Consider the following 28,000-nt stretch of genomic DNA (forward strand, 5'->3'; position numbering starts at 1 on the left):
CTCCACAGAGGCGGCCTCCTCTCAACCTAGTACTCCATCTGTGAAGACAGGGGAGCATAAGTGTACGTCCTCCTCTGAACCGGCGATATGGAGGACAAGTGAGCCTTTCAAAACCCTGTCGAGACCATCGCCGTCGAAGACCTCGATGACGACAGCCATTGGCGCACTCATATCGCCGACGAAAGTAATGTCCACTCAGACACGGTTGATGGCAGTATTAACTCCACTGACACCTTCGACAACACAGTCAACTGCAACATCATCTACAAAAATTATGTTGACGATAGCACCAGCGACCTTGATGATGACATCGTTGATGGGAAAATCGACGATAATAAAAATAACAAAAACAGCTTGAAGACCGGAATTGACATCCCCTAACAAGGTCTCACCTTTGCCACCAACTCACCTGTTGGACCTGGAGGAGTCGGACGACGACGGGCCTTTTGGGGAAGCGCATAGTCCATCAGAGGTCTAGGTAAAATACCAGGAGGAAGACAATGAAGATAAGGAAGAGCATTATTATCATCAATGTTATGCCCCTCCCAAGCGGCATTATGAGCATTATCAATACCATCCTCATCCACGGTCCTGAGGAAAATTGAATTTTGCCCTGTCATGTGTCCCTACGTGTTCCCCATCGTATGTTGTATGTGCATGATCGATATGCATATTTACCCTCTTGACCGAATAAAGACGCAATTACAGTTGTGTCCAACGTCAGTATGCCAGTTATCCAGTCCTCCTGAAAGCAACAAGTATTAGGCCTATGTTGCCAACGTCTTTACATTGTGCACGTTAAATCATCGAGTTGTCCCCGTTTCTAGGCCTCAAAGGGCCCGAACACCAGATTCAAGCCTCAAGTCTCCTGAACCACTCCGAGGAGCGATGCAGCCCCTCCCGCATCCCTGACCCTTCACTTACTTTCTGCCAAGCAGCACGGTGCCCGGCCTGGCCTGCCTGCCTGTCTGCCAAGAATATGTTATGCCTCTAGTTATCAGTTCAGCTCCCCGGCTTCACATTCCTAGCTAACGAACCGCATAAACATCTTCATCTATAAGTCTAGTCTTCCTGTCTCCATGCAAGAGAATTACTGAATTAGTATCCATAGAAGATTCATAGCACACGCAATACACTAAGAAATATATGCATGCACTAGCCTTAGTGACAAGTAGCCTTTGCCTTGATGACTTTTAGATTCTATCAACATGTTCTCCAAACACGAGATATCAGATATGCTATAGGTACATGTCGTTCTGACATCCCAGACTTTAGTCTCCTCTTCTAGTGCCAGAAGTCAGAGCCCCCAGCTCTCCCCAGTTACACGTCATGGCCCGTTTGCGCGCACCAGTAGGTTAAAGGTTCCAGCTGCCCAGGTAGCCCCCTCCATGTATCCACCCATTCATGACACTTCTGTGACGTTTACATCACATGTCTCCGTGCACGCCCTGTGCACGCCTTCTTTTCACGCCCATATGTTCTTATCTTTCGTTTGTCACTTGTCACGCCTACTGTATTCAATGCAATTGTACTGTTTTACTATATATACTGTATGATGTTAATATGACATGCGGCTTTACTTCCCTTTTCCTGGTGTCTGTCCCTTCCTGAACCTTTGCAGGTGATGGAACCCGATGGTCCATTGGCTCGAGCCATCTGATTAAAGCCCTTATGACTCAGACACCTCGGATTCTGCCTCTTATTTATTGAGCTATCCTTTTTTAGTTAATGCATAGAAAAATAGTACCGGTAATTATTTATTTATTTACCACATAAAAGGCGCCCGAACAGGGACGAGCCCCTTCCCCACGCGCCGGCGATGTAACGCAGGCCCCCTGACCCTTCTACAGCCGTGACGGACCCCTACTGTGCACGTGCAGATATTTCTGCTTCAAGTCTCCCTCAGGCCCACGGAGGAGACGGAGACTGCGGTCTGGCATCCAGACGAGGCGGTGAGGAAGGCGGGTCGTCCCGACCAGAGCTCAAGCCGAGAGAGCAAGGTCCGAGGTATCCGGAGGCCCACCTGTTTCGAAGCCCGAGGCGCATGCGTAGTGCGTAGCAGTAACCAGACGTCGTAGCAGTCCAGTCCAGTCCGAGGCCTTCAATTTTGCTTCCCGGTGAGTACCGTTGCTGGGACGTATCTAGACGGGTTCATTAATTTGTGCCCGGTCCGACGGGTTTGGGTACACAGATCCGGTCCGACGTGTTCACCTAGGTGGATACGGTATGACGTGTCTCTTCAGGAGACCGGTATGTTCTGTACTGTTTTAGCAGTGCATCCAGTAATTCTAGTAAGTCTGTTCTCGAGAAATTCAAGTATTATGTTTTCAATGTATTAGGTACTATCTGTTCGAACTGTTATTAATGTGTTTTTGATGTCGTGGTATGAATGATTGTTTTGCTGTTCATTACTGTGTTTATTGTGTATTGTGTTCGAGTTAAATGTACGGTTCAAATATGCCGCTGTTTTCGAAGTTACGTCAGATAAAAACCAGAAAAGGGTTACTCGAAGAATCAGTTCCTGTCCCTCCTAGGGACAGTCCTGGACATTTCATGTACCATAAGCATGGCTTAGATGCCATACTGTATCTAGATTTATGGGTGGATTACACCAAGGATCTCGAAGAGAAATATAGATGGCCTGTTTCAGGAACATGGGATGCCGAGTGCATCATGAGAGTAGAAGAAGCATTATGGAAAAAGAAAGCCAGACAATCCCAGAAAGATGCCATAGAATTATGGCGTAAAGAATCACATAAAAGAACTGAAAAAGAATTCAGAAAAGCAGAATTAAGTAGAGAATCCTCCGAAAAAGCCCAAGAAAGGGAATTACTAGAAGAAGGTGAACGAGTTAGAGCAGAACAGTCAGACCGACAAAGAAATGCCCTTATTACAGGTATGTATCCCCTTCTCGCCGAGGGTTTGCCGAAGGCGACCCCGGAAGCACTCTGTAATCTACCGCCACCATTGGTCCCGACTAAGCTGCGTCATAAACCGACCGCAGCCGAAATCTTCCTTTCTTCCTACCTAGACGACACTGTCCCAGAATATGCTAATACGAATCCTACTCCGCCTGTTCAAGTTCAACCCCCTGTTAATAATGTAATTACTGTGCCTCCAGCCGTGGGTCCCGGGAATCCGGTCCATACGCCAGTACCTCAGGACCAACCCACATTACGTACACCTACTTTACCAGTCACGTTACCAGCGGCCACACATTCAGTATTAATTGACGATTCTAGTTCAGGAGGAGCAGGGGGAGGTACTCCTATCACCCCGCCTCAAACAAAGCGCCTGACGCTAAGAGAAGCAGCGTTACAGCGTACGCCAAAAGTGGCTACGTACGAAGCCCTCAAAAGGTACCTTACTGATTGTAGATATGACCCAGTGCCAGGCGAAGATCACATGATATTATATTCCGTACGTTTACGACGAGTTGTAGACTTTTTGATTACCATATCAGATATGAAAGAACATTTAGACAGAATATATCATTTTATCCGAACAGGGGAGAAACCAGAAAGTATTCACGAAGCTATGGTACATAGGAAAGTCGAGACTCAAGGCATGATTTTGCAATTCTTAATAAATTGTTTAATAAGAGAACAGGATCGTCCTGATAAAAATCCAAAAGAGATGAAAGTCCTGATAAGATGGAGTGACAATATAGCAGACGGAAAACACAAGACACAGAATAGTATAGAAACCATGTACAGAAAGATTCGGAAAGAAATTATAGGCATACACGAGAGGGAGAAAGCAAGAATAGTAGCAGAGAAAGAGAATGACTCTTCAGATGAAGATATAGACAACGAGAATCCCACCAGAATAGCGTATGTAGGTAGGACAAGACCTTCTGATAGACACACACGCCTAGACTACAAGAAAGTTTTTCCTCCTCCCGTACCAGAACAGTGTTCTCTTGAACAATTATTCCAGGCTACCGATAAAATTCTGAAATTACGAATAGGTTATAGTGAGCTTAGTACCATGCATGAACAGGAACTAGCCCGATGAGCAGTCCGATGGACTAGTGATTCTACCACATATTCAGACGAAGTAGTGGCTCAAATGTTTCTGAAACTGCCCCCAGCCGGACAGCGACTGGTGGGTATGTACATGATCCAGCACCTCATTACACTGTACGAGAGTCAGCATTCTGATCCAGGTCTGTTATATAATGTACTAAACGAGTTACTCCAAAACAGATGGAAAGGTCTAGGTACCGATTTAATTAGTGTCATTTTAGAACAGCGCCACAAATACAGAACGTTCCTGACTCTGCATTTTGTTCCTGTTTCACCCCCATTCTACATAGATAGACAGAATCCGTTGCGAGAAGTGCATCCTGTTAAGGGAACGGGGGGTGAGCTCGAACGAGTATTTGTTTACACCCCTATAACGAAAATAGAACTACTAGAAATGAAAAAGTTAGTGCCCTGTCACGATAAAGATCCAGCAGGGTTCCACCGTGAATTAAAAGACATGCTCCGTATGGGAGAATACACGTATCCAGATATCATCAAAATGTTAAAGGTCCTGTTGCCTGCGGGCATATATGAAAAACTTAAAGAAAAAGAATGGGAGGTGGGAGAGAAAAAGATTGATTGGACCGCGTTAGAGAACGAAGATAATACACGAGTTCCAGGTATTGGTCTTGGGGATAAAGCCAAAGAGTTGCCCGAGTTGTTAATACAAGTCTTGCCAAGATTACTAGCCACAAAAAAGGAAGATTGGGATGCCATCTCAGCCTGTAAACAGAAACAAGACGAAGACACTAGTGACTTTTATTCCAGATTTGAGAAATGTTTCATTATTAATAGCGGTTTGAAAACAAGTAGTGAGTCGTATCCACATCTTTTTGTTACCAAACTAGTTGAGAATTCTTTACCACAAGTTAAAAATCGAGTGTTGAAAGTCGAGAGTACATGGCAAGCTAATACCCCGTCCCAAATGCTCCAGATGTTACAGTATCACCAGAACAGAATCGGGGAAGAGCAAGAACACGAAAGGAGACGTATGAAAGACACAAAAATGAAAGTACTAGTGGCACAGTCTGTTCCAGTAGATGGTCAGAAGAGGGGTACGAATCAAACTAGTCATTCTGCAGCTCCTGTTAAAGGGACATGCAATTACTGTAAACAGCCAGGTCATTATATAAACGAATGTGCAGTTCTGAAACACAACATAGCTACAGGTAAGACGAAAGAGAGACCGCGTCCTCCTAGACAAGAACATATTCCGCAGAATACGCAACCGCCACAGAACGCACAACAGACAGTTATAGTACCGCAGCCTATAGCTGCCACACAACACGTTACACAACAGATGTACCAGTACGCACAGTCAGATTATCCAGAATATCAGCAGTATTCATGAAACAGCCTAGAGAGGGAGGTTGGCTTGCCTCTCATCGAGGTTCCTGTAGATCAAGAGGGTCCCTATGTACACAGTCAAGTATTAGGGAAAGACAGAAAGTTTCTGATTGATACAGGGGCAAGTAGGACTACCATCAGTCATGACGAGGTTCCAGGGGCTCCACTCTCAGGCTCAAGAAATGTTTCCCTGGGATTTTCAGGAAAGCCTATCGTTAATGAAATATCGAAACCAGTTTCCCTAGAAGTTGGTCCATTGTCCCGAACTACAGACTTGTTACTTACGAAATCATGTCCTGAAAATTTACTTGGTATTAAAACATTGAAAGAATTAGGTGCAGTCATATGCTGTTCTCCGGAAGGAGTGAGATTGTTTTTACGTGATTTTAAAGGTCATTATGTGTTACGTGATTTTGATCCAAGATTATTGAATGTACCACAGCATTTATGGGCGCAAGGTCCAACTGATGTAGGTTGTATGCATATTACACCATATCGTGTCACTCTGAAACAAGGTGTTGTATTACCACGAATCCGACAATACAAATTGCCACCTGAGGCTGTAGCAGCCTTATCGAAAATCATTGACGAGCTCATTGCTCAAGGAGTGGTTGTCGAAACTGACTCCAATGTATGTAATTCTCCTATCATTCCGATTCTTAAACGTACTGACCCAAATGCACCTCCAGTTTATCGATTAGTGATTGACCTCCGAGAACTCAATAAATGTATCATACCCCAGTACCCAGTGGTTCCAGATATCTCTTCCCTATTGACTGCCATTGATTCTGAAGCTACGTTCTTTACTGTTATTGATCTCAAGAACGCATTCTTTAGTGTCCCCATTCATCCAGACAGCCAGTTTCTTTTCGGATTCTGTTTAAATGGAAGAAGCTATAAATTCACATGTGCACCTCAAGGTTTCACAGAAAGTCCTAGTATTTACAGTCAAGCACTTAAAAGACAACTAGACAGTATTCACATGCCAACTGACACTGCCCTGCTCCAGTATGTCGATGATCTATTGATCACAGCCCGTACAGAACGTGACTGCGAACGTGCGTCACTGACAGTCTTGTATTTCCTGGCAGACATGGGGCACAAGGTGTCCCCTTCGAAACTGCAATTCTGTGTCCAACAAGTGGTATACCTTGGACACTTGTTGTCCAAGAGGGGTAGACAGTTGACACCGGACCGTATCCAGTTAATAGCACATCTTCCACAGCCCCAGACACAGAAGGAGGTACGAGCTTTTATTGGCCTCACTTCTTACTGCAGACAATGGATTCCTCAGTATGCATATCTAGCCAAGCCACTGATACAGTTGACAACACAGGAGGCAGCCACATCGACTGTCCTCCCTTGGACCCAGGAACATACACTTGTTTTCAATGAGTTAAAGAAAGCTTTATGTAATGCACCTGTGTTAGCGACACCGAACTACAGTAAGCCTTTTACACTTTTTGTCACTGAACGTGATGGTACAGCATTATCTGTTCTTACACAAGATCAAGCAGGACAACACAAGCCTTGTGCTTATTTTTCTAGCACATTAGATCCAGTAGCCCAGGCTCTGCCTGCGTGCCTCAAGTCAGTTGCAGCCACATCTCTAGCTATCAGACAAAGTGATTCCATAGTGTTAGGACACTCCCTGACAGTACAAGTTCCACACTCCGTGGAAGTTCTGTTAAACCGAACACAGACTCAGCACTTGACAATTGCACGTTTGACAGGATATGAACTGACACTGTTTCAGCCACACATAGAAATCAGACGCTGCAACATTTTAAATCCTGCTACACTGTTACCCTCGATTACATCAAATCCTGCCACACATGATTGTGTGGAAGTTATTAACACCATGACAAAGCCAAGACAAGACTTGACGGACATTGCATTACCTGACCCAGACCTGACACTTTACGTGGATGGTTCATGTATGAGAACGAGTACAGGAGAATTAGTAGCCGCGTATGCAGTGACTACTGAAACTGAAGTTATAGAAACACATCGTATTTATACCCTGTCTGCTCAAGCAGCAGAGCTCATCGCTCTGACCCAAGCCTGCATACGAGCCAAGAACCTGAAAGTAAACATATATACAGATTCACGTTATGCATTCGGAGTTGTACACGACTTTGGAATACTCTGGCAAGAAAGAGGTTTCATGACCTCTCATGGAGCCAAGATTCAGCATGGCCCCCTCATTCAAGCTCTGTTAGAAGCAATACATTTACCGACAGCCATTGCCATTATGAAGTGCAAAGCACATACGAAAGTCACTGACACCATTTCCCAAGGTAACGATCTGGCAGATCGAACAGCCAAGCTTACAGCTCAGACTCTAGACATTCCAGTTAACACGACAAAGACAGATGTTCCAGTCCAGACGACTTGTATGACAGTTAAGGACCCTACACAAGACGTACTAGACATCCAGACACATGCTACCCCGACGAAATCAAGAAATGGTCTGAACAAGGAGGGGTCCAGACAGATCAGGGATGGTTGACGAAGGGAAAAGCCACATGGTTTCTCCCCGACTCTATGGTTCAAGTTATTATTAATACAGCACATAGTCCAGCACATTTAGGAGAAAAAGCCATGTTAGACAGCATCCAGAACCTCTGGTTTAACAAGCATTTACGAGCAGCAGCGAAGCAGAAAGTGCGTACCTGCATGATCTGTTGTCAGTTCAATCCAGGAAAAGGTGTTCCGGTGGAACAAGGTGGATTCCATCCGCCTGACCACCCTTTTGAAGTCCTCCAGATGGATTATATTCAGATGGATCGATGTCGAGGTTTCAAGTATGTCCTCGTAGTTGTATGCGCTTTGTCCAGATGGACAGAAGCATATCCAGTCCCAGATTATACTGCCGCGACCACTGCCAGGCAGTTGGTTTGTGAGTTTTTCCCCCGCTATGGTTTGCCCAGGGTCGTGTATTCAGACAACGGCCAGCCATTCTCGTCCGAACTCATGAGGCAAGTATCTCTTCTGTTAGGGTACCAGTGGAAGTTCCACTGTGTACGACACCCCGAGGCAGCTGGCCTCGTCGAGAGACATAATCAGACTCTGAAGATCCGCATTGCAAAAGTTTGTGCCGAGAAAGGCGTAGATTGGATGGTAGCACTACCAGTCGCCCTTTTTTACATGAGAATGGTCGCTCACTCCCGTTCAGGTCTGTCACCTTTCGAGGTTGTTTTCGGTCGTCCCCCGAACATGTGGGGTACACCGATGCCACGTAAAATTACCGATGTTGACAGTAATATGCTGACAGATTACCTAACTTCCTTGATGTCTGCACTACTCTCTTGTCGTTCACAGGTCGCGGCTGCCTTTCCAGACAACACCCAGGTGAAACCGCACGAGGTCGTTCCAGGTGATCTGGTTTTGATCCGGAACTTTGATCGTTCAAGCCCGCTGGAGCCCCGCTGGAAGGAGCCGAAACTTGTTCTGATGACCACAAGGACCGCCGTGAAGATAGAAGGAAGAAAAGGCTGGCTTCATTCCAGCCACATCAAGCGTTTTCATGGACTCCGTCCAAAGACTTTTTTCAAGGACTGCCCCGATACTGACTCTAAACTTCCCCTGTTAGAGAAAACTCCGCAGCAGGAGTATAAAATGAAACTAAGGTCTAGCAAGTCAGACAGTTTAATTGTTTAAGTCCCTCTCGGGTGAAGCGGTTAGACAGGTTCCTGACATGTATGAGATAGACGAAACTCCAAGAAAATACGTTATTGTAAAAATCTGCGCAGCAGATGTATTATCACTTTATTGTTTATGTTATTTCTGAGTCTTACGATCACATGCATAAGTTATGTTTTACATGTATTTTTTCCTCCTATTGATTCGCATGTACATCTTCCCTCTAATGATACAGTAGAGCACACTTTTAGTGAACTACCTCCTCACAAGTTATCCTACCGACTTGCCATGCACAACAATACTTTTATCCGTATGCTACACTATTCACACCAGACCAGCAATGCCACTAATTGTTGGGTGTGTGGTCGACTCCCCCCTTTCCAGACACCGAAGGGAGTTCTGCCACTCTTTCCCTATCCGTTTTCACACAATGGTTCGTGTGGAGCATGGTTTACGTTAACGTCATCCTTATACGATAAGTCCCTTTTGAATAGAACATGTTTTCCAGACAAGGAAGGTCTTTCCCATAGGACAGGGTTAGATCTAGAAAATGAAGTATACGATCTAGGTAATTTTTCCTCCAATTTCATGGTTTTGAATGTTCAGTCCGAGACTACTCCAGACTTGCCTGCTATTACAGTTTTACCAGTGAAAGGCGAATTATGTGTCAGAAAGAATGGTTCAGTACACCTAGGACACAGTGATTGTACTACTGTGGTCGAGTATAGTGACAGTGGGAAATCTAATTTCAAAGCCTCACGTCATTCTTATTTTATATGTGGTCAGACCGCATATGTACGTCTGCCCCTAGATTGGGATGGAACATGTTACATTGCCTTCCTACTGCCACCAGTTTTCCTAGCCCCATCCGATTATCATAGAAATACACATCTAGTACACGTCAGACATAGAAGGGAGATCGAGTCCCCAATTGTCGGTCAGACTGAAACTGCCTTAGAACAGTATACAGACTTCAATAAAGGTTTCTTTTTCTTCATAGGACCTGTCCAGAATAGTAAGCTAATACGCAGGTTAACCAGAACCCTTGAAGCAGTAGTGAATGAGACTACTTCCGCTCTAGGTAACTTAACAGAAGAACAATCTGCTATGAGATTTGTCGTTCTTCAGAACCGCCTTGTTCTTGACGTCATACTGGCCGATAGGGGCGGAGCTTGTAGAGTCATCGGATCTAGTTGTTGCGTTTTCATTCCTAATAACGCACCGTCTGTATATTCAGCAATAACTAGACTTCATAAAATTGCCCATCAGTTACACCAGAATCCAGGCACCTGGACATGGTCCGGTTGGCTCTGGAATATAATATCTGCCTGGGGATGGAAAGTACTGTCATTTCTAGGAATAATAGTAATGATCATATTCAGTTGTTGTCTCTGTTTACAATGTGGCCCTGCGATTTGCGGCTTGTGCGCTACCTCTTGTATTCCAAGTCCAAAGTCCCGTTCCCAGAAGATAGGAGACGAGCAAATGATGCTGTATGAACAGATAGATGGTATCATGAATATTGATGTTTCCTGAAGGAAACGTAGGGAACAAGGAGGGAATGAGGAAAATTGAATTTTGCCCTGTCATGTGTCCCTACGTGTTCCCCATCGTATGTTGTATAGTGCATGATCGATATGCATATTTACCCTCTTGACCGAATAAAGACGCAATTACAGTTGTGTCCAACGTCAGTATGCCAGTTATCCAGTCCTCCTGAAAGCAACAAGTATTAGGCCTATGTTGCCAACGTCTTTACATTGTGCACGTTAAATCATCGAGTTGTCCCCGTTTCTAGGCCTCAAAGGGCCCGAACACCAGATTCAAGCCTCAAGTCTCCTGAACCACTCCGAGGAGCGATGCAGCCCCTCCCGCATCCCTGACCCTTCACTTACTTTCTGCCAAGCAGCATGGTGCCCGGCCTGGCCTGCCTGCCTGTCTGCCAAGAATATGTTATGCCTCTAGTTATCAGTTCAGCTCCCCGGCTTCACATTCCTAGCTAACGAACCGCATAAACATCTTCATCTATAAGTCTAGTCTTCCTGTCTCCATGCAAGAGAATTACTGAATTAGTATCCATAGAAGATTCATAGCACACGCAATACACTAAGAAATATATGCATGCACTAGCCTTAGTGACAAGTAGCCTTTGCCTTTGCCTTGATGACTTTTAGATTCTATCAACATGTTCTCCAAACACGAGATATCAGATATGCTATAGGTACATGTCGTTCTGACATCCCAGACTTTAGTCTCCTCTTCTAGTGCCAGAAGTCAGAGCCCCCAGCTCTCCCCAGTTACACGTCATGGCCCGTTTGCGCGCACCAGTAGGTTAAAGGTTCCAGCTGCCCAGGTAGCCCCCTCCATGTATCCACCCATTCATGACACTTCTGTGACGTTTACATCACATGTCTCCGTGCACGCCCTGTGCACGCCTTCTTTTCACGCCCATATGTTCTTATCTTTCGTTTGTCACTTGTCACGCCTACTGTATTCAATGCAATTGTACTGTTTTACTATATATACTGTATGATGTTAATATGACATGCGGCTTTACTTCCCTTTTCCTGGTGTCTGTCCCTTCCTGAACCTTTGCAGGTGATGGAACCCGATGGTCCATTGGCTCGAGCCATCTGATTAAAGCCCTTATGACTCAGACACCTCGGATTCTGCCTCTTATTTATTGAGCTATCCTTTTTTAGTTAATGCATAGAAAAATAGTACCGGTAATTATTTATTTATTTACCACAGTCCAGGTATGATGAAGTGCAAATGCCCATATTGCTAGTCCAGGATCCTCAGGCCATGCTGACCCTCCACAGGAGCAGCTACTTGCACCACCTCGGCCTTCCTTTCCTGCTACACCAAGGCATATTCCTCTGTTTATAATGCCCAGTATAATACCTGCCTTGAACATAGTGGTGCCACCAAGAGAGGACCAAACATCTTCAGATGATGAAAGGCAGGAAGGTGAAATCCATGAACCCCCAACCCCACAAGATGTGTGGGATGACTACCCTGTCCCGTTCCATCACCTCCACCACCACACCCTTCAGATTCTACCCCAGAGGTCATCGGGGACTTAAATAAACTCAAGGACCAGACTGCAACACAATTTCATCTCCCAGCCTCTTTTAAACAATCAGACTGTTTCCTCTATGACTTCAAGGATCAAGCAAGGAAGTCGGTGAGGGCCATCCCCATCATTGACTATATCTGGGAGGAGGAAATTAAGATAATGAAAAACCCAACCACCGTATCGGCAGTACCACCTTCCAGGGACAAAAAGTACAGAGCTACAGAGGATTCCTCCACTTGCCTCACATGTGATCCCAAACCGGATTCTGTGATCACCCAACTTGCCCAAAGGCTCTCCAAAAACCCTTCTGCTCCCATCTTCGCTCCCCCAGACAAATAAGGCAGGTGCTTGGACAACATGGGGAAGAGGTTCTCCCTCATGTCTGCCATCACCGTTCGAACGGCTAACTCGCTAGTGATCGTGGGTCATTGCGATCGACAAATGTGGTCCGATGTCAGCAGCTTAGTTGAATTAGTGCCTGAGGACAAAAAAGCAGAAGCAAGAAAGATTATCCAAGTGGATGAGCATACCTCCCCGGATATTTTGGATTGCACAATGGACATCGCCTCTTCAGGTTTCTGCCAATTAGCTGGAGAAGCGGTCTTGAGACACCAAGGATGGCTTAGCCACGTCCTTTAACCCGGAGGTACAACTGAAGATCTTGAACATGGCCTACGATGGAGAAACATTGTTCTGGAAACACATAGATGACACGGTGTTGGAGATAAAAACTGACACTGACACCGTTTAGGTCCCTAGGCACTCTTCAGTTTAAGAAGTTGCCCTTTCGTGGGGCTAGAGGAAGATGTTTCTCTACCTACAGAAGGGGTTATTAGCTGTCTCAACAATACCAACCCTTTCAGTCACCAACATCAGGCATACCGTCAACCAACCTGGGCAGCCTATAACAAACAAAGCCTGCACCGGAAGCAATCTCCCAGGGTTGAGATGCAGGTCGTAAACAGTGACCTAGACCAGGTATCCGCTACATCCACTTCTTCCCTTCATATATATATTATTTCCATCTGCCTCCCTCAATGGAAAGAGATAGCGTCTGACAAATGGGTATTAGATCTAGTAAACTACGGACATACCCTGGAGTTTGCACAAAGACTGGCAAACAACCCTCCAAAGGGGGTGCTCACACCTCATCTTCACTTATTGAGGAATGAAGCCCTAATAATGCTGGCCAGGGCTGCAATAGAAAAGGTCCCTTGTTCGCGGAAGGGCATGGGATTCTACTCATTTTTTCCTTGTACAAAAGAAAACAGGGGAATGGAGACCCATCCCAGACCTCACGAAACTAAACAAATTACTACACAAACAATCCTTCCATATGTTGACTCTCTCTGACATCCTGCACCTGCTGAACAGTCAGTGGAGATTACATGACCTCTTTAGATTTACAACATGTGTATTTCCACATTCCCATACATCCTTAGCACCGCAAATATCTACGCTTTACCGTAGCCAGTACCTATTACCAGTTCAGAGTCATCCCATACGGCCTCATGTCAGCTCCTCGCATATTCACCAAGTGTCTCGTCCCTGTTTCAGCCACTCTCAGAAAACAAGGTCATCAGGTATTGCCTTACGTAGACGATTGGCTTCTAAAAGCCTAAACACCGCAGCTAGCTGCCAAAGCTATCAAGGCTTGCCTCTCACTGTTTCACAGGCTGGGCCTTACGGTGAATTATCCAAAATCCTGGACTATCCCAAGTCAAACAATAATGTTTCTGGGAGCTACCCTGGATAAAACAAAACAAATCCTATCTATCGCAAGACAGGTAGCGAAGGTTGACAAACTTCGCCTTACAAATTTCCAAAAGTAAGTCTGTTTCAGTGTGGCTGTACAAGTCACTACAATCCAAGGGAAGTGGTCAAAACTTGAAAAATCAATGCATATCAATCACCTTGAACTGAAAGCTTTTCTTCCAAGAATAGCAGGGGCTTCCATAATGGTATGTACAGACAAAACTACTAGCATGTATTATATCGACAAGCAAGGGGGTACAAAGTCGCTAGCTCTATCTCAGGAAGCCCAAGACTTTTGCAACTGGGTCACAGCCCACAAAATATCTCTGAAAGCTGAGCACGTCAGGAGTGAAAAACACCTTAGTGGACACACCAGAGATAGTTGCCACGAGTGGGAAATGGATCAGTTGGAGCTGGACAAAATATTTTCACCCTGGGGCAAACCTGCTTTGGATATCTTCGCGACAGACAAGAACACCAAATGCCTGTTCTGCGCCTGTCGATAACTAGCTCCCAGGGTCGCGGGGGGAATGTCCTTTAAATGAGATGGTCCGGGATTTATGCAGGCGCTTTCCACCTTCCCGTCCCTTCTCAACAAAATTAAAATGGAGCACTGTCGCCTCATTCTAATAGCTCCCAAATGGCCCAGGCAGCCTTGGTTTGCGGAGCTTCTGCTGCCGGAGTCCAATCCCATCCGCCTACAGATGATTCCAACAATCTTAGCGAGGAACAACAGCCAGGTGCTACACCTAAAACCAGCCTCTCTCCAATTGCACGCATTGCTCCTGAATTCGACAAGTAAAAAGATTTAGATATCCCTCAGGACTGCAGGGAGATTTTATCCAATGCAAGAGTCGAACCTACAAACAAAACCTATGAATTAAAATGGAAGAGACTCTGTTCATTATGTCAGCAATCTAATCTGCATCCATTGGAGGCATCACCTGAACTGATTGTGCCCTACCTCCTGTCGCTAGCTAGATCAGGATTGGTACCTTCCCCAGAATGGCATCTCACCTTGGTTCTCTCGCAGCTTATGAAGCCCCTCTCCGAGCCCATTCACAAGGCAGACCTGAATTTCTCATCTGGAAGGTCGCTTTTCTGTTGGCTGTCACTTCTACTTGTAGAGTCAGTGAAATTCAGGCTTGTCTGCAGGCAGGAAAAGATAAAACCTCAGCTTCAGGTTGGCTGGAGCACTTTCACAGCACCCACCAGCTGGTACTGGGGAGGGTATGGGGCAGGGACACCCCGGGATATAGCAGGAGCCATCCCTGGTGGCAGTCCTCAGGGCCATGTATGGCTCCAGGCCGGGGGGGGGGGGCGTGGCCTCCCCTCCTTTGTTGTTCATGGGCTGACCCAGGGGCGGTGGTGGTCCCTGGGGCTGTTTAGGGCTTGGTAGTGTGCTGTGCAGTTCCCCTCCCACTTCAAAATCAATTTTTGCCCCGGGAGGTGGTGGTACACAGGGCGCGGGGTTCTGTTCGGCTCGGCCCCCTATGGCATAATCAAATTTGCAACCAGGTGGTGGTGGTCCCCGGGGCATGGGGGTTCTGGCCCCCCCCCCCCTATATTTATGTGTTTTGCCTTAGGGAGGTTGTGAACCCCGGGTCGTGGGGGGGTCCGTGCATCCCCCTGTACTATTATTTTATGAGCCCCGGGAAGATTGTGGTCCCCAGGGCTTCCAGCAGCCTAGGAGAGGGGTCAGTGCAGCCCCCCTCCTATAATTAAATAAAGCCCCGGGGAGGTGGTTGCCCCATGGCTGTGGCTCCGCGTGCCCCCGCCTATATTAATAAAAAGCCCCGGGGAGGTGGTGGTCTCTAGGGCTCAAAGAGCCTCGAGGGGAGGGGGGCACCTGATTGGTTATAGTTCAAGTTTGGTCCTTTTTTGAAGAGGACATACATAGGCTATTAAACTGACTTTGCCTTGCCAATATAGCCTATGATGCTGATACATACTGCTTTACTATGGCACCGTGGGACTCACACTTCGACAGGGAATGATTCAAACATGTGAGCCTATGAAAGAAGCTAATTCGGGAGAAGTGCAGTTACAGGTAAGTAACTTATTTTCTTTCCTTTTGTCATGTAAGACCAAAGTAGTACCATTACAAACGGCTAGTACACGACACAATTGAAAGCTGGCCTATACACCAAAACAGTTCACCGTGGAAAATCATTGAAAATCACACTCAACCACAGACACAAGTTATATACATGTATTACAGAGAAAACACTGCATATGACCAACTAAAATCAATCAAATTTTTTTTTATTAGCTTAAGATCTGGAACGGGTAGTACAAAAATAGGATGCGTCTTTTTTTAATTTTTTTATTGAAGCTTGATAAGCAGAAACTTAAATCTGAAAGAAACAGGTTAGTATTAGATTCCTTACCTTAGAATATCCCCAGGCGTCAGACTGGATCCGGAAACTTTTGGGTAGCAGTACCCTTGCGCGTCGGTAGGCGTCTTCTGCGGCTCCGCGTCCGTCGTTGGCGCCGGGATGAAGTCACTGGAGTACTTAGACGCCGCCCTCGCGCGCTGACGTCAGTTCTTCTTTTTTCCGCGCCAGCAAGCGCCGATCCGGGAAAAAGTTGTACCCTAGTAAATTTTTTACTAACTTTTTCGATCCTTTTTGATCGTCTTTCAAAGTCTCTCGACTCCGACGGTGCCGGTAGGGATGCCCGGGTTCAAACTCTGCGTCGATTGCAGCCGACTGATGTCGGTAACCGACCCCCATCGGCGGTGCCTTCACTGTCTGGGCCCCGACCACGACGACAAGTCCTGCTCCGACTGCCGGGCCCCGACGTCCAAAGCTAGACGGGAGCGGTCCCACAAGCGACTCGAGCTCCGGCAGTCAGCCCCGCGCCGCTCGAGGTCCCGGTCCGGAAGGAGGTCGAGGGACCGGTCGCGGGTCCGGAGTCACCACAGTTCCGGGAGTCGCCATCAGTCTTCGGGCTCGATGTCCTCAGGTAAGAGGCACAAGAAGTCGAAGAGGCGACATCGCTCTTCTGACTCCCCCCGACGCGGAGGAGATCGAGTCCTTCCTCATGGCCATGAGGTCGCTCGCTCCTCCGTCGGGTTCCGCGGCGCCTTCAGGCCAAGCGGCCCCAACTGGGTCCCCACGCGGGCCGGTTGCTTCGGCCCCGGCGCCGTCGGGTGCTTCGGCCCAGACGCCGCAGGGCCCCACCGGATCCGGATCCGGGTCACGACGCCGTCCCAGGACGACGCCGTCCCCGGTCCTACCCTCGATTAGGGTCCGGCATCGGAGCGGCGCCGCTCGGCGCCGTTCTCGACGCCGATGGGAGACTTTTACTTCTACGACCCGGCCCCATCCTTTGAACCTGAGTACCAGGTGATGGGTGACGAGGGGGATTGGGAGGGGTCAGAGGACCCTCTGGCACGTGAGTGTCAGTCTTCTCAGGACTGGACAGGTGAGCTTGGGGAGGCCAGTGGTCTGGACACTTCGCCTGACACTTGATTTGTCTCCCCTCCTACCGTGACTACGGAGGAGGGGGCTGCCTATAGTGTGGTGCTGACGCGGGCTGCCAAGGCCTTGGGCCTTGACCTCCCCGTGACGGCCGTGAGGACTAGCCTCTTCACCGAGGTCCTTAAACCGCAGGCAAGCTCAGCCGAGCCTCTGCTGCCTTTTAATGAGGCCTTGTCAGACGTTCTTCTGGGCACTTGGTCCAAACCCGCTACTGGTCCGCCTGTAGATAGGAACGTGGCCAGGCGCCACCGCCCGGCTCCGGGCGACCCTTGCTTCCTGTCCACCCACCCCACCCCCGAGAAACTGGTCATCCAGGCCTCTAACTCCCAGACCGCATTCCTGACGGCTCCCCCGATCGGGAATCCAAGAGGTATGAGCAATACGGGAAAAAGGTATTCTCCTCCCTGAGTTTGGGGTTGCGGTCAGTCAACACCGCATGCCTCTTGGGCTGTTCCACCCACTCTCTGTGGGACACGGTCGTGGACGTGCTGCCACAATGTCCAGAGGAGGCCCGGACTAAACTTGCCCAAGGCCTTGCGGAGGGTCGAGATGCGGCACGGTATTCCATCCGGTGTGGGCTGGATACCACGGACTCACTGGGCAGAGCAATGGCATCAACGGTGGTGATTCGTGCCGTTTGATGGCCGTCGCCTCGTTGGCGACAAGGCAGACCATGCGCTTGAGCGCTTTAAGGACTCCAGGACTACGGGCAAGTCCTTGGGCCTCTCGGCCCCGCGCCAGCAAACGGCTGCCTTTCGCCTTTTTCGTGGCCAAATAAGGGGCGCCCCCACACGTCCTGCCAGCCACGGGCCGCAGACTACCATCCAGCGTGGTGGCGGACGTGGAAACCGCCGTGGCGGCGGTCGGGGACAACGGCGAGGCCAGTCCACACCTGCCCCTGCAGCATCTGCCTCAAAACCCTCCTAGTCCGAGCTTTCAGGCCCATGTGACTCCAGTGGAGGGCAGGGTTCGCCATCACCACCTTCACTGGCGCACTGTCACATCGGATAGGTGGGTGCTGCAAATCGTCCGAAGGGCTACTCCCTCCCCTTCGAGGCTTCCCCTCCAGCCATGCCACCGCAGTACCACCGCGTGTCGGGGGATCACTTGAAACTTCTACAAGAGGAAGTTACGGCTCTCTTGGCCAAGGGGGCCATCGAGCACGTTCCTGGGCCAAAAGTAGGGTGTGGTTGTTACTCCCACTACTTTCTGGTACCCAAGAAGGGCAAAGAGGGCCTACGCCCTATCTTGGACCTGCGGAACGTCAACGGCTTCCTCCGGAAGGAGAAGTTCAAGATGCTGACACTGGCTCAGGTCTTAGCTGCCCTGGACCCGGGACACTGGATGGTAGCGTTAGACTTGCAGGACGCTTATTTTCAAATCCCCGTCCTGCCGGCTCACTGGTGTTACCTGCGGTTCACGGTAGGCCACGAGCACTTTCAGTTTACCGTGCTCCCCTTTAACCTTACCAGCGCCCCACGGGTGTTCACGAAAGTGATGGCGGTAGTCGCAGCTCATCTGCGTAGGTTAGGGGTTTCAGTCTTCCCCTACCTCGACGACTGGTTGTTGAAGGCGGGCTCGCCCCAGACAGTCGTCAGCCACCTCCAGACTACGGCCAACCTCCTGCACCTGCTGGGGTTCACCATCAATGTGCCGAAGTCACACCTGGGTCCCTCTCAGAAGCTCCTCTTCATCGGAGCGGTTCTAGACTCTGCGCAGTTTCGGGTTTATCCTCCCGAACAGCGGGTTCGGGATATTCAGGCTCTGATTCCGATCTTTCAGCCGTTATCCCTAGTCTCGGTCAGGTTGACGCTGCCGCTTCTGGGGCTGATAGCCTCCTGCATCCTTCTGGTGCATCTTGCCCGGTGGCAGATGCGGGCTCTGCAGTGGGACCTGAAGTTTCAGTGGGCCCAGCATCAGGGCAACTTGTCCGACCATGTCTTGATCTCGGAGGGCACTGCAAGACAGTTGCAGTGGTGGCTCACGGACCGCGATTGGGTCAGCGGCAGATCCCTCTCCCCACCCCAACCGGAGCACGTAGTTGTGACGGACGCGTCCCTCCAGGGCTGGGGAGGCCATATGGAAGATGCGGAGATCAGAGGCCTCTGGTCTCTGGCGGAGTCCCAGCTCCATATCAACCTTCTGGAGCTGCGGGCGATCGGACTTGCACTGAAGGCATTCCTCCCCTCTGTCCGGGGGAGTGTAGTGCAGGTGTTCACGGACAACACCACCGAGATGTGGTACTGCCACAAACAGGACGAGGTGGGGTCGTGGACCCTATTCCAGGAGGCTCTGCGCCTCTGGCAGTGGCTGGAACATCATGGCGTGACCCTGGTGGTTCAACACCTGGCAGGTTCCCTGAACGCCAGGGCGGACGAACTCAGCCGTCGGTGCATGATGGATCACTAATGGCGTCTGAACTCGGACGTGGCGCAAGGCCTCTTTCAGCAGTGGGGAGAGCCTTGGTTAGATCTATTCGCCACAGAAGAGAACGCGCAATGTCATCAGTTCTGCGCGTTGGAATTTCCAAGGCGGCACTCGCTCGGAGACGCCTTTCGTCGCGAGTGGAGCTGCGGTCTGTTGTGCGCCTTTCCGCCTATACCACTTCTGCCCAGAGTGCTGAAGAAGATCAGGCGCGACCGGGCCCAAGTTATCCATGTGGCTCCGGACTGGGCACGAAGATATTGGTATCCAGAGCTACTCGGCATGTCTGTCGATCCCCCGGTTCGTCTGCCTCTTCAGGAGGACCTTCTGTCGCAGCAGCAGGGGACGGTCCTCCACCCGAACCTGTCCAGTCTCCACCTCCAAGCTTGGAGATTGAGCGGCGACAGTTGAGGCTATTTGACTTGCCTCCTGAAGTTGTAATGTGATTCTGGCAGCCAGGCGTCCCTCCACAAAGTCGGTGTATGCCTGCAGGTGGAACAGATTTGTGGCATGGTGCATAGCAAAGGCTGTGGATCCACTCTCTGCCCCCCTTTCTGAGGTTCTCCTCTTCCTTCTTTCTCTTGCCCAGCAGGGCTCTGCTCTGGGCACTATCAAGGGCTACCTTTCTGCCCTTTCTGCCTTCTTGAGGCTACCTGATCAGCCTTCTTTGTTCAAGTCCCCGATTGTTAATAGATTCCTAAAGGGCATCACTCATATGTTCCCCCCTGTTCCTTTCGTGATGCCCCAGTGGGACTTGAACCTGGTTCTGACTTACCTGATGTGCGCTCCCTTTGAGCCGCTTCATAACTGTCCTCTCCGTCTTCTTACACTTAAGACTGCTTTCCTGGTTGCCATCACCTCTGCCAGGAGAGTGAGTGAGCTCCAGGCTCTTTCCTCTAAACCTCCTTTCCTTTCTGTCCATCCGGACAAGGTTGTGTTGCGGACAAGACCCTCTTTCCTGCCCAAGGTAGTCACAGCCTTCCACATTGGGCAGTCCATCACCTTGCCCACCTTCTTTCCGCCTCCGCATCCCTCTAAAGAGGAAGAGCGGCTCCACCGTCTGGACCCAAAACATGCGCTTTCATACTATCTGGATCGCACACGCCAGTTCCGGGTGGATGACCAACTCTTTGTTGGTTACGTGGGCGCTAAGAAGGGGCGGGCGGTGCACAAACGGACCATCTCTCGGTGGGTCGTGTTGTGCATCAAGGCATGCTACTCTTTGGCTAAGAAGGAGCCTCCTATTGGGCTGAGGGCCCATTCCACTCGGGCCACGGCGGCTACTACTGCCCTGGGCCGGGGAGTCACCTTGCAGGACATCTGTCAGGCAGCTACGTGGGCCTCGCTGCACACGTTCGCAAGACACTACTGCCTGGACAGCCAAGTCCGGAGAGATGGCTATTTCGGCCGTTCCGTTCTCCAGGACTTTCTGGTGTGATCATTGGTTCGCAGACCCACCACCGGGGTTGGTATTGCTGGGGTATCTATTCTAAGGTAAGGAATCTAATACTAACCTGTTTCTTTCAGATGCACCAGTTACTTACCTTCAGTAACGATATATCTGTAAGAAACAGTAGTTAGTATTAGATTCCTTACCGCCCCACTCTTCCTCCACGTTATGCGAACCGATATCTAGGGTTAAGGTCATCCCCTTTCAGGGCCCTAGTTTCATGGCACCAGTGTTGGTTTTTATCATGGCTCTGCGTTTCTGGCGCGGAAAAGCTGTGTATAAGAACTGACGTCAGCGTGCAAGGGCGGCGCCTAAGTACTCCGGCGACGTCATCCCGGCACCAACGAAACCGACGACGGACGCGGAGCCGCAGATGACGCGCAAGGGTACTGCTACGCAAAAATTTCCGGATCCAGTCTGACGCCTGGGGATATTCTAAGGTAAGGAATCTAATACTAACTACTGCTTCTTACAGATATATCGTTACCGAAGGTAAGTAACTTGTGCTACAACAACATAAAAGCCGTGGCATAAATGAAATATTACATAGAAAGCAGGCAAACACATGTGCATAAATAAAAACAGATAAACTTAACTAGAGGGCGAGTTAAATACAGACATAGCCCTAGGCCCAGAAGAGGAAAAAAAAAGAAAGAAAAAGCACAAAAAACAAAAGGGGCAATTTTTTTTAATCAGGAGCGAGGATACACGACTGCATACTTTTGGAAATAAACAAAGTACCGAGGGGGCCGTTTTAAAGCAGATAAAAGACCCAGTTTAGTACTTTATTCACTAAGCCACTCCACCATTGAAGCCCAGATCTTCTGGCCCAGCTCACACCTCCTTCTACCCCACCTCACCCAAACTGCAGACTCTTATAGAGAGCCAAAATCCTCGGTCTCCAATTAATGAAAGTAGGCGCGGCTGGGCTGATCCATTCTGATGTGATACAGAGACGGACTACAGGCATAGCAATAAGCAGGAGAGCAGAGGCGTGCCTTGATCTCCCTGATGGCCCATTGTTTTCACATTCAAGTATCACCACCTCTGGTGACAGAATAACCGAAATCCTAAGCCTAGAGTTAATAAATTGCTCTACATCTGAAAGAAAAAAGCCCCAAATTTGGGCAACCAAAACACATATTTACATCATTTGCAGCTTCAAAGCCACATCTCGGACAACAATGAGCCCCACTGCCCCCCCATTTGGAGATTTTAGCCGTAATATAATATAAATCGAATAGGGCCATATAGAATTGTGAGCGTAAGCTTCCAGAAATTAGTACGCTGCTGGACAATTCAAGGGCCTGAGTAATATCCACCCCTCTCACTCCCAGCTTGGCCTCCCACTTGGCATTCTGCAAGGGAATATCATCCGGAAGACCCGATAATAAGTGTTGCTAGACTACACCAATTTTAGATCTCCTCAAAATCAATTCAAACAAAGTAATCCTATCAAACATGATGATAGTTTGAGCCTTCATTCTATCGACAAAGCTTCGGATCTGCAAGTATTTTAAAAAATCTTGCGCGTATTGAGATGGAACTTATCCTTCAAAAATTAAAAAGAGGCGATGCTCCCATCTAAGCCTAAGTACCCTAAAGCCACCAGCCCTAGTGACATCCACCTAAACGTAATCTGGTCTTGAAAAATAAGAGGTAGGAGTCTAACAGCTGTAAAGGGTGTATAGAAATTAATGTTAGGAATAGACCATTTGCGTCGGATCTTACGCCAGACTGAAAACATTGTCCCAATGACCTTGAACTTAGGTTTTTTAATTATAACTAGGTTCAAGAATCCGCAATAGGATCCCCTTCGCATCCTCTCCTAGTCCAATTTCATAGATTGAGGGCCTACAGGATATTGGCACCACCGCCCTATCCCCGAATAATGGTACCCAAAAATGTTGAATCAGTGAGGATCAAAAATAAAACAAAAGTTAAGGAACTGACCAACCACCCCGTTCTCTCGGGAGGCACATCCACCTCGCCGCCCTACGACGACGATGATATCCTTAGAGGAATCTATTACAGGTCCTCTCTGCTCTGGCCAAGCTAGATTGAGAAAACTCCAAAGGAATAGTTCTAAATAAATATAAGAACTTTGGTAAAACCAGCATCTTAAGGACATTGCACCTGCCGTACAGGGAGAGATGTAAATTATCCAGTCTTACCAAAGTAGAGTTCATTGATTTAATACCGGCAAGATGTTCAAATCTGGAATATTACTTACAAGAGCAGTAATTTTAACTCCTAGATATGTTGCGGATTGAATCACTGGGGCTCGGGAAGGATCCATAGCGGCAGACTGAATAACTTGGGTTTTGGTGACATTAAGTTTGTAACCTGAGAGCTGGCCATACTGTTCTGCTAAGATCTTAAGGGCAGAAAAGGCAGAAGCAACATCATTGGTCAACACAACAATATCGTCGGCGTAAGCCAGCGTTTTATACTCTATGGAGTTTACCCTAACCGGCAGGATGTCTAAGGAATCTTCAATTTTATTTAAAAAGGGGTCGATGTATAGGGAAAATAGCAGGGGCGAGCAGGGACAACCCTGCCAAGTGCCCCTGCTAATACTAAATGGATTTGATACTAGCCCAGATACTGATATGGCTAACCCACAATAAACATGCAAGTAAAAAATACATAACAGCTACCATGGTAATTGGCATTATATTGCTATCTTGGGGGTTCTGATGACATGGCTTAATGGTGTATGATGTCACCCAAGACTGTTAATGCAGAATGGGACCAATTGACACAGTTACCTACTATGTTTTATCAATACCAATCAAAAAAAGAGCTTCTCTCTAAAAAGCCCTGCGTGGTCACCCATGGGCTGCGTGTACGGTATGGCCACAGGCAACCCCGCAGCAAGCAGCCGAAGGACGTGTGTAGCAGGCGTTTGCCATCTGCATCAGGTTTTGTGCAGGGCTTGGACACCGGACAGGTAAGTATATAACGTAAAGTATAGGTTTGATATACTTTAACGCCATAAATATGTAACTTGACACTGCATATATTGTCAATTTATGCATAAGTGGAGTTAAGAATAATAAGTTCGAGTAAATCTATACTTACCTATATGCACTCACCTTCTCACTGCTTTTATCTTCCATATGTAGGCCTAATTATTGTGCTAAAGCCGTATTTACCGCTCAGTATTCTAGACTACAAGCAGTGGTTTTCTTTGAACACTGAACCAGAATTATAACTCTATTCATAATGATAGTTTACATAATTTTAATTATAAATATATTGATAAATGTTCACAATCCTTACAATATCTATACATAAAACTGCAGGGCTTACCCCCAACCTGCCCTCTATGGATGCGTCTCAACTGAACTTTAGTATAAATGTTCACAGGCAGGCTTTCAATTAGAACAGCCTCTCTAAATGCTGTCCACAACGAAGCTGCAAGATTGATTTGACAAACGAAAATATATGAACAACATCATCCCACAGCACAGATACATTTTAGTTAGATTCAGAATTAATCTAATTCCCTTGATGTTGGGCTTCCCTGCAAACGAGTACATCCATTCTGATCTCTCTCCCTGCCCACGTGATAAGGCATGAATAAATGCAATCGGATCTCCATATAGTCCTAATTTGTGGTTTATACAAAGTGGAACGTGCAAGATTTATTCTTCCTATATTAAAACGATGTCATTTTAAACAATGCCGTGTTGCACTTTATTTTTCTAAAGAGCCTTTCATAAGTTGCTCAATAGCCTCTTTTTTATGGGCCTGTATTAGAACTAGGAAATCTTTGTACTTTAGCACCATTGAGCACTTTATGGAAAGTAATGTTTGATATTAATTCGAATAACTAACAGCCATGACGTTCTTGTATCTTACTTATGGAATGATTGAGAGACAAAGGGTCTCTTTTTGAACATTCTTGAATTTAATTATCTATTTGAAGCCTTTTCGCGATATGTATTTTAAATGTCTAAATAGGTGTAGAGCCACATGTAATATTCTTTTTCTCCAGTCCTATGATTATTTGAAAGTAATATGCTGTGCCCCTCCTATTTAAATGTTTTTATGTGCACATTTATTTTAGAATTTCGAGTATCGTTTAACGCTTTCAGGTTAAGCAATGTTTATGGATATTTTAAGTGATATGTAGTTGTTTTCGATTTGCTGTTATAGATATATATATAAATCCGAATAAAGATATCTGACTGACTGATAAACGAAAATATATGAACACATTACACTAACCCTAATTATATGGCTGTCTTTTCAATCATGCAGTAATCTCGGAGCTGCTGTCCTAATTTTAAAGCATTAAAAATGAACACACCTTATTTACAAGGAAGTAACTTACAATTTCATGTTAGCACCGGCATCTCTGCAGCACTAATAATTTCCTTCTCCAAACTAACAATGATATTAAGACCGTTTCAGGATTGGTTGCTAGGATATAGAATAAGAGCCCTATAGAAATAATATTTGGGCTTCTGACTCAACACGCACGGTTCTCATATTGAATGTTTTGCGAATAATTTTACTCCAATCCTGAATGTATGATATGTAAAATTGTTGTCTATTCATACTTTAAACTATTGTAACACAAGACTGCCCTCTTCCATCCCTTCACCATAAAAAAGTTCACATCCATTTGAAAAATGTCTGTGCTTTAGAAAAAATCAATTAAAAAAACAGGTATTTTTAAAACACTTGAAAACGTATATGTAAAACAACAATTCCGTTATTGGCCACTAAACTCGCCAACTTATTATCACCAGATCGAGTACCCATCTTGTAACCAGGCCTGATTAACTTTCCTTCAGTTCACTGTGTATAGTCTGCTTTCACCCCCTTGCTAAATAATACCACGCTTCAGGATTTGACTTCAAGTCCTCACACCTCTCTCAGTCACAGATGTATGTGGACCTCATCACGAAAGAAAAGACTTGAGGGTTGGCTCATGGCACATATTTGATGCAGTAAAAATGCATAATTATACAATGATCAAAATAAAGGAAGGGTTGTAAATTACCTACAGATCATAGATGTATTTATTTTTTTATTTAATCGGACTAGTAATTTTCCTTTGCAATTATGATAAATAACTATGGGTGAGCAGATGGCCAAGTTGTATCTTAATTTCTTGTTCTGCAATACCAAGCCTTCAGAAAAATGCTACATGAAAAACAAAACAGTTTGGCTATTTTTCAAGCTTGATTGCGTTTTATTTTTCAGAACATCACAGATTCCAGCAGATCTTGCTTCTTGAAGAGGTGAAGGAACTTGTGTGGGATCTTCTAAAAGATCCTGTAAGCTATGTGAGAGCAAGTGCGGTGAGCACGCTTGGACAGCTGTCCATCATCAACTCTGAATTAAGTAGAACTGAGCATGAAAGCACTGAAAAGGTACATGGAACATTCAATTTCAGTGCTAGGCATTAAGTTTAACATTGTTAGATAGAAACAACCTATCAGCCTGTTTTACAGCATTGTATCAAAGTTGCCCCAATGCAGGGTTTCAAGCTACAGCAGACCCATCTGTAAACTGGAAAAGTTATTTATGGCTAACATTGGTACTTGTAGCCTGCAACCTGGGGGGCTTGCAGAACTGCCTGTTCTTCTAATTCTTTACATTGCATGCACCTGCACAAGGACAGGCTCACCTTTGTATTTTCTAGAACACTGACATTTTGGGAGTCAGGAGTATGGGTGGCGGGGACTCCTGATGGATGCAAATGTTGTGCTCCTGATCTTATATCTGTACTTTCAATGTGGCTGTTTGGACGTGCTTAACGAAGATGGCACCGTTTACCCTGTGGAGAAGTGGATGGGACAGCCTCTGGGCTGCAGAATGAAATTCTGACGTTTGAAGGGAGAGGTGCGCACAACACATATGTGCGTTATCTTAGCCAGCGGTGGCAGGCCTCTGGAATCCCTGTGACAACACTGACTGACCGAAGTAGTGGAAGATTCAACTTTGTTTTGGGGGCAAGGGCAAAAAGCACTGCAAACAAATAGTCTTTTGGTATATATTGCAAAGATTTGGAATCAGCTTCCTCTTCAACGTAGATCCCAAACAAATTAGGCAAATTTTAGAACATCTCTTAAAATGTATCTTTTTAAGCTATAAATCCCGCTACTCGTCTGATCTTCTTTGCGTAGCAATCATTAATTTATTCATAACCAAGTCATAACCAAGTCCATGCTTGAAATTTGGCCTCTGGTGTTCATTGAACGACAGAGGGAGACAACGGCATCTAGACGTCTGAACCTGTGCCATTTGGTCCCCAACGGGAGCTCTCCAACAGGAGCCGCTGTACACCTGAAGACCATGAGACATTCTAGCAGGCATGTCTGGAGTAATCCGTAATGGCTTAGAAGAAAAAATATTGGTGTAAGAAATGCTTCAAGCCACAAGCTTCAAGGCATTGAAGGGGTTAAACAAATCATTATTATATCCACATAAAGTATCTAGCGGGAGGGCCCCAACCAATGACTTACTGCTCCCTATCTTGCATGCAACTCACAAAAGGTACGTAGTGTCATAAACTAGAAACAGAAAAGAAATGAACCAGGGTACATCTATGTAGTGTCCTTTATGCGATTGTATGGGTTTGTGAGAGAGAGCTGTCAGGGAAGACTTCCTTTCAGGACAAGAACCCTCACTCACCCTGACACTTGGACAGCAAGGTCCTAGGTGTGGGCTACGACTCCCTTGTGGGGAGGAGCTGAGGTATTTTCAAGATAAGCGATGTTACAGGGTGCATGGAGGAGACAGAGTGCAAAAGGAGTGTTCAGTACAA

At 47.0% G+C, this 28,000-nt stretch overlaps 1 protein-coding gene across 1 annotated transcript in view; it reads left to right on the plus strand.

The window, feature by feature from the left end:
- The window catches only part of BRAT1 (BRCA1 associated ATM activator 1), a 220,436-nt gene that overhangs the window by 189,603 nt on the left and 2,833 nt on the right, over window positions 1-28,000 (plus strand). Inside the window, exon 13 of the mRNA XM_078662694.1 lies at window positions 26,434-26,603. Coding sequence (XP_078518820.1) covers window positions 26,434-26,603 — 170 coding nt within the window. The remainder of the gene's footprint in view (window positions 1-26,433; window positions 26,604-28,000) is intronic.

This window comes from Lissotriton helveticus, chromosome 10, assembly GCF_964261635.1.
Source record: "Lissotriton helveticus chromosome 10, aLisHel1.1, whole genome shotgun sequence".
Taxonomy (NCBI): domain Eukaryota; kingdom Metazoa; phylum Chordata; class Amphibia; order Caudata; family Salamandridae; genus Lissotriton; species Lissotriton helveticus.